This window comes from Pituophis catenifer, unplaced genomic scaffold (assembly GCF_029215685.1).
Source record: "Pituophis catenifer annectens isolate HBS135680 unplaced genomic scaffold, rPitCat1.0.hap2 SCAF_3, whole genome shotgun sequence".
NCBI classification, from domain to species: Eukaryota; Metazoa; Chordata; class Lepidosauria; order Squamata; family Colubridae; genus Pituophis; species Pituophis catenifer.
In genome coordinates this window covers 177,535,281-177,556,145 of record NW_027256883.1, presented here as the reverse complement: position 1 = coordinate 177,556,145, position 20,865 = coordinate 177,535,281, and the positions used below count along the sequence as shown (strand labels likewise).

Sequence of the window (20,865 nt, the reverse complement as noted above, 5' to 3'; positions counted from 1 at the left end):
CTAAAAAAGCTAAAAAAAAAAAAAGGGGGGGGGTTCACGCCAGCCCTGCTTGATGCAAAAGTTTTCAGGGCACGGCGAAAGACCCGGAGATCCGATATCCTTCGTATCTCCGGGGGCAAATCGTTCCAGGAGCTGCCACAGAGAAGGCTCTCCCCCTGGGGGTCGCCAGCCGACATTGCCTGGCTGACGGCACCCTGAGGAGTCCCTCTCTGTGGGCGCGTACTGATTTTGACAATACATGTTCCTGTGGCTGGTTTTAAGCACATATAAAACACTGACTACTCAATCAGGCCCCAATGAGACGGAAGCCGTTATATGAATTACATATATTAACGGCGATCATATGCATTCTGCATGCGCTTAGAAATCCCAACTTTCATAACAATACAATTCCCAGTATCTAACCTCGGCACAGAAAAGATGATCCAAAGCTGCACTAATACGCATGCTCCATTAAAGCAGCGAGGTTTCCCCCGCCCACTCACGCATGGTTGAAAGTTACCTCCGCTCCCCCGCCCAGGAAACCAAAAGTCTACGTGATGTGGCCGTGCTGCGTGACTCCCTGCACGCTCCTCTTCGTTGAAAACTACTGAAAGCTGGAGCGAAAACTTCATTTCCCGGCAACCTTTGCATAAACAAGCAGACGTCCAGTCAACGAAAACTACAGATCCCGACGTGCAAGATTGGACCACAATTCCCAGAGAGTGTCAAGCGACGCCTGCGCAGCGTTTACAGGCGCTCGGGCCATTTAAATGTGTGTGAGGGAGAGAGAGCGAAATGGCTGCGCAGGTCGCTGCGGTACGCGCCGTGTCCCGGGGCGCGGAAGAGACGCCTTCGCTGCCACTCGGCGACCGGCCTGGTCGACCGAGGGGAGGAGGGAGGAAGCGGAAAGGTCCTCTCGGGGATGCCGGGAGCTGCAAGAGGGCGAAGTTGAGCCAGCCCCCGCTGACGGTGAGGCCCTCTCAGGCAGAGCCGCTGCCGCCGGCCTCCGTTCCCGGCCTCCCAGCGACTCCGGCCGTGCCTTCCGCCCCCGCTGGGCTTTTCACTTTCTCTCCTCTTAGCCTGCCCCCGCAGGCCCTGCACTGCGAGCGACGACATCACCACCGACACCGGCACCGTCCGGATAGTGGGGACTCGGAGCCTGGCCGTTCCTCTGGGGAGAAGCCCCACAAGGGTAGGCGGGGAAGCTCCGGGGACGGGGCTCTTGGGCGGCCCAGCAAGAGAGGTGAGTTGGAGTGGTTCGGACTTGGGGTGGGGAGGGGAGGGGAGGTTGGTTTGTCTCTCTTCAGCCCCCCCCCTCCGCCCCCGGCCAGGATGTTACCGGTTCCTTTGGGCGAGCGCGCGCCTGGTTCCGCTCCCCAAACGTCTCCTGTCAGCGACCCGCTCCTGACTTCGGCACGCCCGCCAAGCTCAATTCCAAGAGGCCTTTGATGGGCTTCTTTGACCTAACTTGAACGTTAAGGAATTCGTCCTGAATGATGAACCCAGGAACGAAAGACACCCCCCCCCGAAGATTTGGTAGTGGTAGAAAAAAGGTTGGAGTTCCTTCCTATGAAAAAGACTTGGCCGGGTGGAAGCCCTGAGCCCTTTTACACTTGTCGGAGAGCTTTCCTTAACTTTACCACTTTCCTTAAAGGGAGGTGGCTGTAAACTCAGGATCCGCAACAGGATCTTTTTTTTTAATGCATTACTTTCGTGGTGCTTTTTTCTGAAAAAGAAATGTTATGTGTCTATATATAGATATGGAGAGAGACATGCACACATACATATAACTACATCTTTTCTGGGCACACTGTACATAATGTATTCAGTTGCCAGTTTTGTCAAGGGATGAAAGGTGATCTAAAGTTCATTTATGTAGTGCCTTACTTGTTTCTAATTAAGATTTCTTTTGATTTCGGTTAATGGTGAGATTATTATCTGTTCCTTGAAGTAGGAGATTGTGTATTATGCCAGAATTCATAATTGGTCCAAACATGTTTGTAAATGAAACAAATTCAGTTATTGTATATGTTACATTGGGAAGATAAATAAATGGCTTTGTGGGGGGCAGGGGGAGAAAATGAGTAGGTAAATACTGCAACATGTATAAATATAATCAAACTTGGTTGAAAGACTTGACTAGAGGTTAAAATGTTTAAACATACAGTTCTGGTTTTGTTCTTTTAATGTTACTGTTGTGACTCTAAACGATTAAGAAATTGTTATGTGGATGTGCTATGCTACAAGAATAAACATTATCTTCAGGTTTCTGTTTTTTAAAAAAAGACTCATGCTTAAAAGCACACATGGTTTCTAACTACAAACTATTTAAAACAATTTATTTCATTCTTACAGGTAATCAGCTTACCATACGATAGGATATCTTACCCTCTGGTTCTTAACTTCATTACTATCTAGTATGAATTTAAATATAACAAATATTTATATAGAATAAAAGAAATATTTCCTGAATGCTTATGCTTTCCCACATGCGCTTTCATTTACATTTCAATAATGTTTTGTTCTTTTCATAAGTTGATATTGTTTCAGGGAAGGATTTAATTTATAGATGTTACTTATTTGGAATTGCTCACTTACAATGTTATATAATAAATTATGGATTATTCCTGTTTATAGCAATCAACATACAGAGATTTGGTAGATATGACTTCAAAATTTGAATAAAATATAATAATTTGAATAAAATATTAGAATATAATATTAGAATAATATAATTTAGGCACACAAACAAAATCATATAGCAATTTAGGCATACAAACAATCATACAATGACTTCAAAAGCAGAGATACAAAAATGGATTAACTAAAATATTCTTTAATAGTGAAAAAACAGTTTAAGTAGATGCTCACAAAAATTGCATTGAAGAAAAGATGAGCATCCTTTTTGTTTTTCAGTGAACTTTCTAATGGAGTTCCATTTATATTGAAGAAAAAAGAAGAATATCTGGCCCTCTACCATGTCATGTGTGTTTGTGATTGGTATGGAGATCCCATACCTGCCATGCCTGATCTGGAGAGGTGGAACTTGCATGTTGTTTAGATAGGTTCTGGATAGTGCTGAGGAAGAGGCAGTGGTGTGGTATAGTTTGGTACCAATAATATAAGAAAAAAAATAAGCAGACAGCCGTGGAAGTCAAATTGAGATTACTAGGTAAGAGATTATAGTGAAGAACTGCCAAGAGATTCTTGGACGTGCTCTCTCTTTCACATATATGCCAATGAGATAATAGTGTAGGCAGATTGGTTTAAATTAGAAATTTGAAAATACTGTGCTATATATCTGTGTCGGTGGTAGTAGTACTTGGTTGCAAATAAAAATATAGATACAATGATGTGGTAGAATGGCTAAACCCATATGGCAGTAGATTGGAAGTATCAAACCTTCTCTCCCAGAAGCTCTCTAGGTCCTGCACCTGATTCTAACCTTCTGCTGCTTCTGCTTACCAAACTTCTGTTGCTTCTGCTTTTGGCTGCATGCAAGGAAAGCAGCAGAAGCAGCAGAAGTTTTTCTTTCTCTCCCCAAACTCTGCCTCTGCGGCTTCCAAACTCCAGACAGGGCAGCGGCCGCTCTGGCAGTGTGCTTCCCACTCTATGGTGACAGCTGGAGCTGTACTCTGCAGGGAGAGCTGACCCAGGCCGTGGCTTCTGCGCGGGTGCTGGTGGTGGGATCTGGTGCTCACCAGCTTTGCCCACATCGATGTGGTGAGGCCTGGGAGGTACATGAGTTGGAGGGGGGGGAGACAAGCACTTGTGCGGTTTGGTGCCTTCTGGCTGCTCACGTTCACACCCTGTGGGAGGGGAGGGGCTTGATGGCGGCGCACAAAGTGAGCCTCTCTCTGCCAGACTCCTGGCTGTGAGTGCGCAGGCCACCCAGGGCCTCCTGCATCCCCATAATAAGCCCCCCGCCTGATAATAAGGCCAACCCCTTATTTCAGGGTTCAAAAGAAAATAAGACTCTGTCTTATTTTCAGGGAAACATGTTAGTTAGAAGCAGTAAGAGAAAACAACAAATATATCTGGGACTGATGTGTTGGATAGATTTTAATGTCAATGTCTAGCCAGGTAGCTGCTCGGTTAGCAAACCTGCACAGTTACCTGATCAGTTTCATGTTGCAGTAAAGAATGGAACAAATGAAGCCTGGATGAATCTGAAAGAAACTTTTTAATAAAAGAAGAATTCATATCTGAAAACTAAAGATCAATAACTTGTTTGCCTACCACATTCAAAATGCTTACTGGAATAATAGTGAATTCACTATATGTTTATGTAAAGGAAATTTCTCACTACCCAATTGAACAAAAAGGAAATTGAAAAATTCACGAGTCAAAAATTGTTCTTTATTAATAAAACAATCCCAAATAATTGAATGAAAAAATGAATTTATGTATTGCTTGGATTGATTACAAGAAGGCATTTGACTTCTTTCAAATGGCTACATTATGAAAAGTATGCACATTTTTTGTATCAGTCAGAATTTAAGATTTTGTAGAAACAAAAGCATGGAAAAGTTGAAAACTCAGTTACAAAATTAATTGTAAATAACGATCAATTTTGTGGAGTCAAAAAGGGGGATCTTTCAAGGTGATTCATTATTGTCTGATCAGACATGTATGCCCCAAGTGGTTGCAAGGAGAATTTAAAACCTAGGATTTAATAAATATAGGAAGTGGCCAACAGGGCGTATGTGTAAATGCACACACAAAGTAGCAAAGCCCCAAATCCATACCAGCTTGCCTACAGAGACTTACAAATGGCTGGAGTCCAAGGCTGGGGACAGAAGCATAGTCAGGTCATACTCTAGAAGTTCAAGAGTCCAAAATTGGGTCATGTTCCAAGGAACAGGGTTTTTTTTTTTAAGAAACAGGTTCAACAGGCAAAGCATAGAGCTCCAGCAAATAGAGTGATAGCTCCCAGTGGAGAACAGCTGGACAGCAAAGACTTAAATGAACCATGCCCTTGTCATACAAGAAGACTTACAGAATTCTTCTGTTCTGCTCTGTGCCCAACTCAGCATGCTTTCGGGAAAACAGTAGAACCTGAACCTTGTCTTCTGCTGCCTCCAGCTGACTGAAATTTTCTTTGACCAAATTAGCCTCAAGTGCTCAGTTTTCACCTTTATTTAATTTAGTGATGGGCCTATTGCCAAGGATGCTGAATATGGCAAATCATGGCTATCTGTTTTCAAACAACATCTAAAAGTCTCTTTCTACATATCAATGCAATCAAAAGATGAACAGGAATAATTACCTAATGATGTTCAGATATGTAATAGTGATATAATTTCTTAAATTTGTTATAATTGAAGTAAAGAAAAAAATCAATAATTCACAAAAAAGTATTCAGATCATAAAGGAAACAACAGTCTAGCAGCTGGACAAGCTTAAATTTGGGGATCTTGGAAACATCAGGTATTTTGTGCACCCAACTCTAGTAAAAGGAAAAATAGACTCAGTAAATTGCAAACAAATATTAAAAATTCTAAAATTTACCCTAAATGGTGGAAGTACAATCAGAGCAATCAGCTCATGGGCAATACTGATAACTCAATATAGTGCAGGAATACTCAATTGGACTGAGTATTATTACTCAGTTATTGGTTCATAACTGATCAGAAAATCAGAAGATTGATGATTATGAGTACTGCCCTACATCCTCACAGTGTTGTTAATAGATGATGTCTTCCAAAGAAGAGTGAGAACTCTTGGGTTCTCTTGAACTCTTGAGAAGTTCTTGGGTGAGAACTTTACAGATAAACTTTGGAGAAAAGAAAAATGAGGCCTTTATATTGTTTTGAAACAAGTAAATAAACTTTTATTAAACAAATCTCAGAAAAAAGTATTCGTAAAAATTAAATGTAAGAGTATAACTTTATAAACAAACAGCTTGAAATGGCATTAGGGATGTGGAAAACAGAAGCACCCTGTGGGCATTTTTTGAAGGATATTGAAGGAAATTACAGAATATGGTAGTGGCTTAAGAATGATGTGCTAAAAATGGAAACAGCAAAATGCTTTTGTTGCCCAAGAACAAACACTATGCACAAATGTCATCAAGGCAAAAATAGAAAAGATTCATTTGGATAGTAAATTCCAATTGTGCCAAGATAAAGGTGCACAGTTAATAACTGGAGCTGACAAATTTTTACAAAATACTAAGATTTATAATTAAAGAACAACAAAAGCAAGATTCTGTAAAAGTAGTTTTTCCTTACCACATTCATACAGTTTGAATGTCACTAAATACATGGATGGCAGTAATTCCATTGGCCCTGTCAAATGTTTGAGAATTCAAGTGTACAATATTCTTCATTGAAAGCTCTTGAGTACTTTTAGTAGAAAACCTATCCTTTGTGAATTGCTAACTAGTTATGAAATAAAAAATAATTTTTCCAAAGAAGAAAATCAAGAAATGGTGTATGTTAGCAGTATATGCTGGGAAGTGATTTTTTTATCTTGCTGATAACTGACCTTAACTTACTGGTAGGTAGTGAGTTGGCCAAGTTGTTACAGCAACTGAACTTGTGAGGGTGGTAACACTAAAACCAATTGTGAAGAGCTCCAGAAGGATACCTTTGAACTGGGTAATTTAGTGGGAAATGGGCTTCAACTTCAGTAAATGCAAAGCAATTGACAGGGGCGATACCTCCCAATTTTTATATCTGAACTTTCTATAATTAGGAAAAAGATTTTGGGCTGATGGTAAATGTTTCAATGAAGATGCTGACCACCAAGGGGACGTGGTCTTAGAGACTGGAGGCTGTTATTTGAAAGCTTAGTGTTACCTCTGGATTGTGGGCGACATACTCATGAATATCTGCTGTAGAGAAACAGTGGTGGGAGAGGAATAACCTTTCTACCTTCAGCATCAGGGTATCTAAGAAGCATTTGGTTGGCTTCAGTGAGGAATAAATTGCAGGACTAGGATAGGTTTTTAATTAATTGAGTCAGAGTTTATTGTAAGGTCATTAAATAAATTACTTTTGTGAGATGGCCTGATTTTTGTATGAGTTTTCCCATCCTGTCTCTACAACAGTAACTCAATTATTTAAGGGTTACTAATATTATTTTCATACTAATATGATTATATAATGCCAAATAGAAATTGCTTATTCTACTAAGTGTCAGAGAATAAGGGAACTGTAGTTGAACGATTCAGAGAGCATTATATCATTTCATTTGAAATTCAGTTGACAGTATCAACACAGGTGTCATTTAAGTCTATGGCGAAATAGAATCTTGAGCAGGAAAGTTATTGGATAAGGCCTTTAAGAGGTTTTGTTCAAACTGCTATTGCTATACAATTTTGTTTTGTGTGTGTTTTTTCAGAGAAAACATATTAATGACAGAATTGAGGTAGAGACATTTTATAAGTATCAGTACTTCTATCACTAGAAGTAAGTTGATTGCCAGTATGTTGCCAAGTGCAATTCAAGATGCTGGTTATTACTTTAAAGCCCTTCATGGCTTGGGACAATGTTATCTTAGGAACTATCTTCTCCCAGTTGTTTTTACCCATCCAGTTTGGTCATGGTTTAGCATATTGCTAGTCCTGTCAGCCAAGGACTGTTGGTTGGAAAGAACTTGGAAAAAAATCTGGAACTTTGCTGTTAGATATGTGAACAGCAACAAGAATGCTGTTAAGGAATAACCCTTGAGTAGCAAGGGTGTGCACATGAAAGCGATTGAATAGTTATGAATAAGCATAGTCACTACACTGGTACACTGAGTCGTGTTATAGTTTACATTCAGGAAAAATAAAGCACAGTCCAATAAACGAAATCTTCATACCAGTCGTATTAATCATACCCAGTAAACAGTTCTTCTGGAGTTGCAAACAGTAATACAGTAAGTCAGATAGAGATATCAGAGAGCAAGAACACCAAAGAGAACAAGCCATGTTTCTAGCTCCCTCTTAAGGATATTGGCAACAGAGCTAACCAATCAGGACACAGTATGATGCAATACAGCAGTCTTAAAGCTATACAATACAATATAATACAATACAATACACTGCAAACATACATTGATGGTTTATATATTGCCAACCCAACAAGTTAGGTAATATCATATTCCTAACAAATACTTTATACGCAAAAGAGATACTTTAATTTTCACAATGGGTGCATGGTTGGAAAGCTAATGGAAATAACAGGCTAAATTAACTGCTTTAATCCAAGAAAAAAATACATTCAACTTTGTTTCTGCTGATAAACCACTTCTGGATTTTATGCTTGAGATGGAAAAAAAATGAAACTTTGACTTTGGGTTTTGCTGATTAGATATGTTTGTTGTTATAGAAATGGCTAGTACATATTTATGTATTATGTACTGTATTTTGCGGAGTATAAGACGCACCAGAGTATAAGACGCACCTACCTTTTTTGTTTTGTTTTTTTAATAAAAAGCTTTTTTTATTTTTTAGACATACATACAAACATACAATGTATTTTTTTAAAACAGAGTATTTGGCCAGTTCACAAATTTAAACAGTGTTTAGTCATTTCAATTAAATTTACAATTTCTATATTTCCTTTTTGTCATATTTATTCCTCATCTATTTTTTTAAAAAAACCAATATTACCCTTCATCCTCATCTCTAATCTTAATCAAATTCAATTTTTCCCTTCTATTCTATATTATACCCCTTCCCATCGTCATCTATTTTTATATCCATCCTCACATTGGTTAATTATGAAATATTACAGTTGTTTAATACAAATTCAACATTTTAATATAAATAAATTAGTTATATAACTATCTTTTTGTATATTAATCAATATGAACATGAATTATTTCCATGCCATCCAATTTCTTACAAATCAATTAATTATATTTACCAATAATTATAAACCAAATAATTTTCCCCATATATTCCTCCAAACCACAACTTAATCATTTCTGCTTACAACACAATATACAATTAATAATATCTCAATTATTACAATTCCCTAGTTAAATAGAGCTTTCCCCTTATGTTACTCATTTTCACATCTTAAACTCTCCCAATAACCCAAATAGTTTTGCCCATATAATCCTCCAAATCACAACTTAATCATTTCTATTTTCATCACAATATATAATTAAAAATATTTCAATCATTACAATTTCCCTAATTAAATTTAAAAATGTTCTAGCTGTTATCCAAGCTACAATTTAATCCTTTTTACTTTCACCCCCATATACCATTAAAGGTATTTCAATTGTTAGTTTATACTTATTCATATTTCTAAAAAAAATAAAAAAATAAAAACTTATCATTGTCTAGATTTCAAAAATACAAAGACAAATATTCCAATTATTATTCATTTCATTTTTACAATCATGATTTCCCATTCATCTAATAATGAAGTGTTTTAATACTGTGTGTGAGACCAACCATACGCTAAATAAATAAATCCCATTTATTTCTTACTACTATTCATATTTCAATTCTAAATATGTATAACATCTTTCTCTTTCATTTCTTATTCTTTTTCTCCCTTTCCCTTTTTATTTTTGCCTTTTCTTTCTCCTTTTTTTCTTTTGTGTTTTAAAATCTTGAACTCTCCTCTTTTGCCCTAAATTTCCCAGTTTGCACCTACCTTTTTTAGTGAGGAAAAAGAAGAAAAAGAAATCTCTGTCTGCCTCTGCCTAACTTTTCCTTGCAGCAAACAGCCTGCTTTACTTTCAGTTTTGTTTTCAGCGTAGCTTGATTAGCCCAAGGGAAAAAAAAAATCTGATCCAGCACTCTTTGCAGCAAGCAGCAGAGCCCTGCACAAAACAACTGAGAGCAAATCGGCTGAGAGTCAGGAGGCCAATCTAATCAACTTGTGCTAATTAGCCTATGCTGAAGCTGAAAGGAGCTGTTTTTTTCTTGCTGTTTGCTTGCAAGGAGGTAAATTGCTGCGAGGCAGAGGCCAGAGGGTGGGGGCCAGTGGGTGGGCAGGGCTACATTCGGTGTATAAGACGCACCTAAATTTTCACCTTCTTTTGGGGGGTAAAAAGGTGCATCTTATACTCCGAAAAATACGGCATGTATGTATGTATGTATGTATGTATGTATGTATGTATGTACGTACGTACAAGTATGTAAAAATAAAAAGCATTTTCTTATATAACAGCAGCTAATTTTTAAAAGTAAACCTTTATATTAACATTTTAGTAAAGTATTGGTGCATTATTGAAAAAATACATACTTTTATTAAATATAACTCTTTTGCAACATAAATATCTTATTTTCTTACTACTTTTAGATACCCGAGATGAAAATGGCAAGACAGAAAGATCTGACAGTCTTATTGTAAAGAAAATAAAGAAGAAGAAGAAAAAGAAACACAGAGAAGACATGAGAGGGAGGCATCTGAAAATGTACAACAAAGAAGTACAGACAGTGTGTGCTGGTCTTACCCGTATCAGCAAAGAGACTTTGACTCCAGGGGAGAGTGATAATTTGGAAGAGAACAAGGAATCTTTTAGGTATCTAAAAGACGAACAGCTGTGTCAGTTGAATGTGGGCATGGAGGAATATAGGATACCCCAGGGGGTGCAGTCTCCATTTACTACCCACCAGGAGCATTCTGTTCGCAACAGCTTCTTAAAAACAGGCACTAAATTTAGTAATTTTATTCATGAAGAACATCAATCAAATGGAGGAGCTCTAGTTCTTCATGCCTATATGGATGAACTCTCATTTTTGTCTCCAGTGGAGATGGAGAGATTTGCAGAAGAGTTTCTTGCTTTGACATTCAGTGAAAATGAGAAAAATGCAGCTTATTATGCTCTAGCGATAGTTCATGGGGCAGCTGCATACTTGCCAGACTTCTTGGATTACTTTGCTTTCAATTTCCCTAGCACTCCAGTGAAAATGGAAATCCTTGGCAAAAAAGACATTGAAACAACCACCATTTCAAACTTTCACACTCAGGTAAGAGAAATTTCCCTGGCATGCCTGAATTCTAATTTGAATCTCGTGTTGATGACTGTAAGTAATATTACCCAGAAAGCTGAAATTCAGAATGCTTTCTGTTAGTTATATTTGCCATCTCCAATTGCCTTTGCACGCTGTGTGTCAAATACAGTTCAATATTACCTTCACACATTTCACATTCCATTGTTCCCCTCCAGACTATGCCTCTATAAGAAAAGCATTATTTTTGAATTTTAAGACCTAGATATAGTAAGTCTTTACTGATAATTTGAGTCTTTTGATGCCATCACAACCATAAGGATTGCATTGTTAAATGCAAGGCTGATGAGAATGTCCTAGTTTCCAAGAGCAAACAGCTAGTTGTACTTAGTATAAAATAGAAATTAGATTTAAGTCCTAAATGGTGGAAAGCAAATTACTCTCAAAAGGTATAGAAAATTTTTACAGAAGAAAAATAATGGTGCTCAGACTATCCTTTCTGCCCCCTACCCCCACCAAATCCTACATTCTTTTACCTTCATTGGTTTGTGGAAGAGGTTAGGGAGGGCATTATCTTCATGGCTTTCATATATTATTTCATTAAATGTAGTGTTGCCCAACTTCAAATGATTTTGGATGGCCCACAATACAATAAAAATAAAAGAAACAATACCACCACCTCCAAAGTAAAAAATAAAAAGAAAAAACATGGTGAAGCTGGTTGACACTTCAAAACATCCCACCAATATCTACCATCTCCAATCACCATACCCATGCATTGTTCCTGGATGCTCCTGTACAGAATCATAAAGTACAGGGCAGTTTTATTAAGAGGAAGGATTTTTGGCCAAATTAATATGCAGTAATTTTTTAACTTTGTGGGTAAGTAGGCTTTTTTTATTAATAACATGCAAAAGAATCTGAGCTGTATGCCTTATCGCATGGACTAGAATTTTTATTAGGTTTGTTTTTTATCTTCTGCTCTGAAATCCAACTTTCAGATTGAAATATCAAAGGCCTAGAGTTTTTTAGAGATTATTTTTGCCCTCAAATAGAAAATGCAATTGCTTCATGTCAGTTGTGAAGATATATTGACAGCTACTTACCCAAGCAAAAGAGAAGGATGTACTTGGAGTTGGAGATTAGGAATCTATCTATTCCTTATTCACTTTAATAAGAAACTACTAGAGTCTAAATATTCATTTGACATTTACAGACACAGTCAAAAGTATTTGGTATTCCTCCACCTTTTTTCAGAGGATCCCAGTTAATCATGGAACATGTTGAAATCTCTAGTCCATAGAGCAGACACTTTGCCTTTGATGTATGACTATATATTTTCTTGCAAATAATAAAACAAATGAAAATGACATGGATGTAATTAGTGAGACCTAACTCAATATTGCATAGTATACCTTTTTGAAATAACATCTGTAATCAAGCACTTTCTGTAGCTCTGAATAAGACATGTATTTCTCAACCAGCAATTTTTTCTTTAAGAGTATCATTTTTTTTCTTCAATGAATATAGAGTTGCTGATTTACAAAAAGCTCTAATTTTGTTTCATCTTCTAGAAAATTCTTCCAAACAAACTTGTAGCTTTCAACCTGCAATTTATCAAACTATAGTCTGCTGTTTTTGTCTCTGTCTTTCAGAAGTGGAGACTTCATGGATTTTCTACCATGGAGGCCACTTTCAGTCATCTTTCAGTGATGGTTTGACTTGATATTGTTGCACCTTGCTCTTGGAGGTCAGCTGTGATCTGTTTTGAAGTTTTCTTGATTCTTTCTCCACCATTTTATACAATCCTTCTGATCAGTCTAAGTCAATTTTCCCCTTGCAGCTACATTCAAAATGGTTGGTTGGCTTCAATCCCATGAACCTTAAACTTGATAAAATTAAACTAAAATAAATTTGATAATATTAACAAGTCAGAAGAACATGAAACTCTTTAGAGATTGTTTTGTAGTCTTTATCTTTAGCGCACTTGGCTTTTTCATTTCCTTTCTGCTTTTCTTTGTTTTCTATGTTAACTACGCTGTGCAGTGACACAAAAAACTTGAGTAAATACTTTTCTCCATTGAAATAGGCTGAGTGACTGATTATGAGATTGAAGGCACCTGTGTTATTAATTAAATAGTCTACTTGAGAGATCACTAAAATCTAATAATGTCTTTTAATTTCTAAGGGATAGCAATTATTTCATTTATTTTATTATAAGAATATGTCCATAACGCAAACTATTTTTTACGGACTTTGGAATCAAGAATGGTAGATGCCATTTGCTTCTGTCAGTTTCAACTTACTTCCTGGCAAATAGGGATTCTTTGAGGAAAAGTAAACAAATTCTGTATATAACTAGGTACATATGCATTAAACAATATCATTATTGAACCATATGAAACATGTAATGTAAAATATTACATGTAGCATTTAAAAATAGGGATGAAATCCAGTTATTATGAAATTTAAATTTTTCTTTCTTTTCTGAAAAAATTGTATACAATTGGCATAACATATTTTAAACTGAACTGCTGATATATAAATCAGTCATGTTCCTTGATGTTTATGAACTAGACTAGCTTTTAACAAACATGTAACTGCCTATTTCCTGTGGGTACTTGACATACTATATTTTTCGCACTCTTAAGACTCACTTCTCCCCCCAAAAGTGGGTGGAAATGTCTGTGCATCTTATAGAGTGAATATTGCGGCAGGGGGAGAGGGGTTGGTGCGGTGGTTGTGGCACCGCCTGTCACCACTGCTGCTGTTTGCCGCTGCCAGGGAATTCTAGAGCCTTCACTGCGGAGCAGCTGATTGGTGGTTGGATCGGCTTCCCGGAATATCACTGATCAGCTCTTCTAGGTGCCAATCATGGCAGTGGCGATCAGCAGTGGTGATTCCTGCTGTCTAGAACAGCTGATCGGCGGTATTCCAGGAGGCCGATCCAACCACTAATCAGCTGCTTGGCAGTGAAGGCTCCAATGTTCTCTGGTGGTGGCAGCAGCTCAGTTCAGTTGACCAGTGGTAGGAGCAACTGAGCGGCGCCCTGACGAGCCACGTGCTGGGGCTGCAATAACGTGCTGAAGCTGTCCAGGCTGTTTGCTGCAAGGACACTAACCAGATGGATGCTAGGAGGCAGAGGCAGATTTTTTTTTCTTGTTTTCCTCCTCTAAAGCTAATGTGCGTCTTACGGTCTGGTGCGTCTTATAGTGTGAAAAATACAATAATTCTAGTTAATGATGTATGTAAAATCCCCCCCCCCCCGCATAGACCCTTGTGAATTTCTTGGCAAAGGAAGAATTATAGACTTTGGATTATTGTTTAATTGTGAAATTGGTGAATAAGAAAATATCTCTATCTCACTTAGTACTTTATTATTGCATGCTGTTATACTATATTATACTATACTATACTGTTCCTCACTGGAGATGAGGAAACATCTCGCATGTATGCTTCCAGTGGGGTGTATTTACCTCCTATTTTTTTCCAAAGTAGTAGATGTTTCAATTTGAGCATCTGTTTGGTGTATTTCTTGTCAGTTTACCATAAAACAGTTCTGGTGGTTGTTTAGTTTAGTTCGGGTGTCTGCAACCTATGGCTCTGGAGCTGCATGTGGTTCTTTTGTTCCCTTGCTGTCGCTCTCTGTTGACTGAACCCACCACTGGCTGGCCTGCCCCTCATCCTCCCCTCCCAGTCACTCCTCGCCTGGCCTGAGAAGGTAAGGGCGACAGCGGGGGATGGAGACTCGCTCCATATTCCAGAGCGGGAACAAAGCACCCCTTTACTTGCCATATCTCAGAGGCGCTTCTTCTGGCCCTTGTTGGTGCTGCGTGCACCTTGGTCGCTCGGGGAGATGCACGACTTGCTCTCTACCCTGAGACTCTGGCCCAGTCCAGTTGTGGCCAATGCTCTGCATCAGAATGGACTCCAGGAGGAGGAGTGGACACCCTCTCCCCAATTGTGAAGCACGCTAAATTTAACTGTGCTGCGCAAGGCGCCATGAGAGCAGCGGGCAGGCTTTAGAGGTGGCAACAGCAACGGTGTCGGCCGCAGACAGGCTGAGCCAATGTCTCGGAGTGGAGAGCAAGTCGTGTGTCTCCCTGAGCGACCAAGGTGTGCGCAGGACCAATAAGGGCTGGAAGAAGTACCTGCAAGTTATGGCAAGTACAGGGCACTTCGCTCCCCTCTGGAATATGGAGCAAGTTTCCATCTCCCGCCGTCACCCTTACCTTCTCAGGCAAGGAGTGACTGGGAGAGAGGGTGAGGGGCGGGGTCAGCCAGGGGTGGGTTCAGCCGACAGGGAGCCACTGCAGGGGGATGAAAGAGCTTCATTTATCTGGGAACCCGAAATGACTTTTGATTTAAATATGGTAAAAAGCACCCAAAGAAGAAGAAAAAACAACATTGGCAAAAAAAAACCCACCAACCCTCTTCTGTTTTTGGAAATGGTTCAAGAGGGAACACACACCCACCCACCCACCCACCCACCCACACACACACATACACACACATGAGACAGAGAGAGAGAGAGAGGGAGGGAAGGAGACGGAGATAGGGAGGGGGAGGGAGATAGGAGATAGGGAGGGAGGGCGGGAGAGAGAGAGAGGGAGGGAGATAGGGGGAGGGAGAGAGAGGGAGATAGGGAGGGGGAGGGAAATAGGGAGGGAGGGAGAGAGAGAGAGATAGGGAGGGGAAGGGAGATAGGGAGGGGAAGGGAGATAGGGTGATAGGGAGGGAGGGAGAGAGAGGGTGGGGGAGAGAGAGAGAGAGACCTGTTTCTCACAGAAAACACCAGGAGCCACAAAACCTGGGTAAGCGTGGCTGGGGGGGAGGGGTCATGTGACTGGGTGGGAGTGAGTGATGTCGAGTTGGCCACACCCACCCTGGTGATTTCTTTTCTGTGGGAAACAGGTCCAAATGGCTCTTTGAGTGTTTAAGATTACAGACCCCTGGTTTAGTTGTTTGGCTTCTTTAAGAATATCTAGTTATTCAGTTTTTCACAGATGTTTCCTGTCTTAGATTTTAAATGTTTTTATACACATAAACATAGTTTATGAGCCTTAACAATAGTTTAAAAATTATTCTAATTGCTATATTACTGTTAGGCTGATCTTTCATTGCACCATCCTGAAACATAGGATACTGTCCTTATTCTTTGATTAAGCAAAGTAATGTTTGTATTTATTGCACTCTTCTGTACAATTTACCTGTGAATAAGAGGAGAGGGGAATTTCAAGCTCAGATATTTGTATGTTCTGTATGAACAGTGCCAATATTCTTGACTTCACAGAAAAATTTATAGATTACTTTAATGCTGTGGGATAAAACAGTTTTTTTTTTTTCCTATAAGGTCAGTCGAACGTACTGCTGTGGAACTTACAGAGCAGGTCCGATGAGGCAGATCAGTCTTGTTGGAGCAGTAGATGAAGAAGTTGGAGATTATTTTCCAGAATTTCTTGATATGTTAGAAGAATCTCCATTTCTTAGAGTAAGTACTAAAGTTTTGCTTCTTCTTTTGCTGATTTAAGTTTTAACTAATGTTAGCACTGAATTGGTGGTAGAATAAAAAGTGATAAGGCATTATTAAACATTAAGAGAATCATTAAATATTCTCTTAATGTTTAATAATGCTTTATCACTTTTTATTCTACCACCAATTCAGTGCTAACATTAGTTAAAATTTGTGATTTTTGTCTAATTTTATTGCATGACAGAATGAAATAAATTATACTGAAAACATAAAATCCTTAATGACTGTACAAATTATATTTTAATAAAGAAATTGATCATCTGTTTATAAGATGTCCAAAACACTTCATGTTGCTATCTGACTAGTTTTCTTTTGTGATATACAGATGACTTTGCCTTGGGGTACTCTTTCGAGTCTCAGACTTCAGTGTAGGTCACAAAGTGATGATGGGCCCATTATGTGGGTAAGACCTGGTGAACAGATGATCCCAACAGCTGATATGCCAAAGTCACCATTCAAAAGGCGCAGGTAATCTTTATAGCTGGGAGGGAATTTGTACCTCTAAATTTTAACTGAACATCTCATCAGTTTATTTTTCAGACAACTTTCTGAAACTTAGTTAATATATATGTACCCTGTTTTCCTGAAAATAAGACATCCCCTGATAATAAGCCCAATCGGGCTTTTGAGAGCATACGTTAAAATAAGCCTCCCCCAAAAAGTAAGCCCTCCCCAAAAATATTTAAATACAGAGCTGGAAATCAGGTAAGATGGCAAGAGGAGCACCCTCTTGCTCCATGTGTCCCAAAATAATAAGACCTCCCCGAAAATAAGGCCAAGCACTTATTTCGGGGTTCAAAAAAATATAAGACAGGGTCTTATTTTCGGGGAAACACGGTCATAATAAACTTTCCTTCCAATATAGCTTAAGTCATGATAATTTTGTACATATTTTTTTGTAGTGCTGCCATTCCTTTCCCCTCTGTCAGTATCATATATTGCATTATAAACTCCCAGGATGCAAGTTTATGTTAGGGAATGCAATAGATATTGATGGAATATCTACATAAATTAAAACAACAGCTTCCAGTTCAGTGCACCTAATATAAACTTTATTTGATTTAAAATATATTTCCATTCAGGTACTTATAGCTACTGTCATATTGTCATACTGCTATATTGTTTCTGTAGATGGTAAAACATTAAAATGATATTGAACTGTATGAAATCATTAGTGTTGTAAGAGCAAGACAGTGAAGACTGTGTCAAAGCTGCACATTGTTACATTATTAGTTAGTTTGATATCCTGTCTTTACTTCAGGAGCTCAAGGCACTGTGCATAGCATTCTAGTGTGGGTTCCCCTGGGGCCTTTGAACTCCCAATTTGCATCAGTCCTGGTGAAGGTTCTGGAAGGCTGCACACTGCCAACTTTTAAGTTCATTGAATTTCTGCGATGTAAGCATTTGTTGTCTGTGTATTATATTTAAACTGTGAAAAAGTTGAAGTTATCTGCTGCATTTTTCTTTCAAAAGGCCTCCTAATAGTGCATAAATAATCCCTGGTATATAACATCTGCATAAACTTTTTTAAAAGTGGCCTTTTACTGTTAAGGCGTCCCATCATTTATTGTTTTCCATTTTAATTTTGCATTTGATACATTAGAGTTAAATCACCACTTATCAAAGTAGTGCCTGCATAATGATGTAAAAAAGGATAACTGATTATCTGTTTTTATGACATCATTTTTTGTATTTCCCTTATAAATTTAATAATTATCATCTTTTTCATACCATTTCATAGATCTATGAATGAAATAAAAAATCTCCAATATCTACCTCGGACCAGTGAACCCCGTGAAGTTCTCTTTGAAGACAGAACAAGAGCGCATGCTGATCATGTTGGGCAAGGGTTTGATTGGCAGAGTACAGCTGCTGTTGGAGTTTTAAAAGCTGTGCAGTTTGGTGAATGGTAAGAGCGGGGGTTTATAGCATTTTAAAATAGAGATACGTTGATTTTAACAGAACTTACGTTATAATGTTTTTGTTACAAGGCATTTTTGCTATAAATTCTTAAAATCCAAATTACCAGGAAAATTTAATCTCTGAAAATTCCCAGAATGGGTTTTTTTTTTTAAATGCAAAAGGAATTGCTTTCATAGTACAGTAGACTTGTTTGTAGAAGGATATTTTGAGATGGCATATTTTGGGATGAAGTCTTGAAATGAGGCCCATTAGACAGTCAATTCTATGGAAGCTGCAAAAAGTATTTAATTATATGCCTCCATGAAACTCCAACATTACAGGCTGTTGTTCTTTGAATACTTGTAAGTCATCTCCTTTATTAATGGAGTAATTAATAATTAATGGAGTAATTAATGGGGAGTAACAGTTGGATTAGACAGTGGTTTGCTGTGACCAATTCACATAGTTGTATCACTTTCTTGGTTCATGATCTCCCTTAAGTCAGGCTCCATTGTTGGGGCAAATCCAAGGAATATAATTTTTAATCTTAGCAAACATTATCCTGTCTTTTGGGATTCTTTTTGATTTCTGAATTTTAAGGATGTAGACAATGTGTGTAAAGAGATGTAGACTACCATCTCGAACCTTGACCTCCAGACCTATTAAATCACAACTGGTCCTATGTTAAGAAATATGATCAGTGTACACTTGCAAATGGGATCTCACTGCTTAAAGTGACAGATAGAAGAACTTGACTGAAGAAACTTGTGTGACTCTGGGGAGCTATATGCCAGTATCAGACATTCTATATTATGGAATTGGCTCTTATTGTATGACATTTTTCTAAATGGGTAATGCTGTCTTCCTTGAAAGATGGGGTGATGTGTCTCCTTGATCAGACTACTGTATGTCACCATCAATCCTAATGGAGTATGGTAGCATAAAAATACAATACATAAACAAACCATCTTAGAGGAAGGGAAATTAAATTGTATTTTATATGTACATGAGTTTACGTCACATAATATATAGATAAAAAGGAAATATTTCCTAGAGGTTGACCATCAAAATGAGAGAGAAGATATGTTGTTTTGCTATTGAATATATGGAATTTTCAAAGTTTTAATTAATATTTTCAAACATCTTTTTACAATCTTCATTTCTCCAGGAGTGACCAGCCTCGTATAACCAAAGATGTTGTTTGTTTTCATGCTGAAGATTTCACTGATGTAGTTCAAAGACTTCAGTTGGATCTGCATGAACCTCCAGTATCACAGGTAGTCTTTTATTGTGCTGTACACATTGTTTCCAGTTAAAATGCTGTTATTTTTTTTCCTGAAAGTTTTCTCTGTTGATCCTTGATTATGAAATAAAGACTCCAGAATAACACACACATACTTGAAATGCATATATAAGTGGGGGTTGGAAGGTAGATTAGGCAATGTTTCTTTAAAGAGAAACAGAGCTCCTCAAACTATCCCATCCTCTTTTTAAAAAAGTTTCCTCCTTGTTTTCTTCCCAAGAGAAGAAGCCAGCAGTTGTTTTGCCTGGACTTTTATCCATAAACTTGTCCATTATTTTTCAGCAAAGATTGAACTAGTATGAATAGTAGAAGCAAGATTTCTTAAGCTTGGTCCGGGCTTTAAAACGTTGATTTTAGAAGACATTTTATATTTAAATATTTGCTGTTTTAAATAGATTTTTGCTATGCTTTAAGATATTTTTATTTATTTGTGTGGTATTGTTCTAAACTGTTTTGAAAAGCAAGATATAGGTAAATTCTGAACAGAATATCTGGTTCTATAGACATGCTTAGATGTTCATTGTGATAAGAAAGGCCAAAAAAAGCAGTCATACTTGGATTAAATTTAAGATTAAAGTTTTTGACAGTTTTTTAACTTGGTCCCCTCAATATAATTAACACTCCAAATTTTTTGATGGATTGCCTGGTAACTTCCTTTATTTTGATCTATTAGCATAGCAGTAGTTTCAGTACATGGCTCATGGAATATGTGTCATTTAGATTTCATGTTGACTTCATCACAACCAATAGTCTTTATGATTTACACAGCACAAAAAATACAATTTTTAAATCTTACTCATAGTTACCTTTTTCCCTCCTCAGTGTGTTCAATGGGTTGACGAAGCTAAGCTAAACCAAATGAGACGAGAAGGGATTCGTTATGCCAGAATCCAGCTATGTGACAATGATATCTACTTCATCCCTAGAAATGTCATTCATCAGTTCAAGACAGTGTCAGCTGTCTGCAGTTTAGCTTGGCATATAAGGCTCAAACAATACTATCCTGCGGCAGAGGATTCTCAGTGTATGGAAAACATTTCAAATACGGACACGGTGAAACTGGAAGGTGAAGACCAATGTGTACTTATGAAAAAAGAGACTGAAGAAGAAAGAGAAGTACAGACTACTGTGACAGTAGCATCACCATCACTGTTTTCATCCTTGTCATGACTTATTCTGCAACAAGATTACTGGTTTGCCCTTTCCAGCTTTTAAAACTAGATTCAGATCAGCAACACA

General features: G+C 38.0%; 1 protein-coding gene across 2 annotated transcripts; it reads left to right on the top strand.

Annotated features, from left to right (window-relative positions):
- The first annotated feature begins 741 nt into the window (after positions 1 to 741).
- On the top strand, positions 742 to 20,865 carry RSBN1 (round spermatid basic protein 1). 2 transcript variants are annotated; one of them, XM_070939846.1, is made up of 8 exons: positions 758 to 1,225; positions 10,236 to 10,458; positions 10,834 to 10,906; positions 16,242 to 16,379; positions 16,747 to 16,889; positions 18,163 to 18,330; positions 19,492 to 19,600; positions 20,449 to 20,865. In XM_070939846.1, the coding sequence occupies exons 1-8, from the start codon at positions 778 to 780 to the stop codon at positions 20,794 to 20,796; spliced, it is 1,650 nt and encodes a 549-aa protein (XP_070795947.1). In that variant the 5' UTR covers positions 758 to 777; the 3' UTR covers positions 20,797 to 20,865. The 2 variants fall into 2 exon arrangements, with proteins under 2 accessions (XP_070795948.1, XP_070795947.1); XM_070939847.1 differs by having other exon boundaries at positions 742 to 1,225; positions 10,236 to 10,906.

Coding starts and splice junctions, on each gene's coding strand:
- RSBN1 (XM_070939847.1), top strand. CDS start 778: ATGGCTGCGCAGGTCGCTGCGGTACGCGCCGTGTCCCGGGGCGCGGAA. Junction 10,907..16,241: donor TTTCAAACTTTCACACTCAG/GTAAGAGAAATT, acceptor TTTTCCTATAAG/GTCAGTCGAACGTACTGCTG. Junction 16,380..16,746: donor AAGAATCTCCATTTCTTAGA/GTAAGTACTAAA, acceptor TGTGATATACAG/ATGACTTTGCCTTGGGGTAC.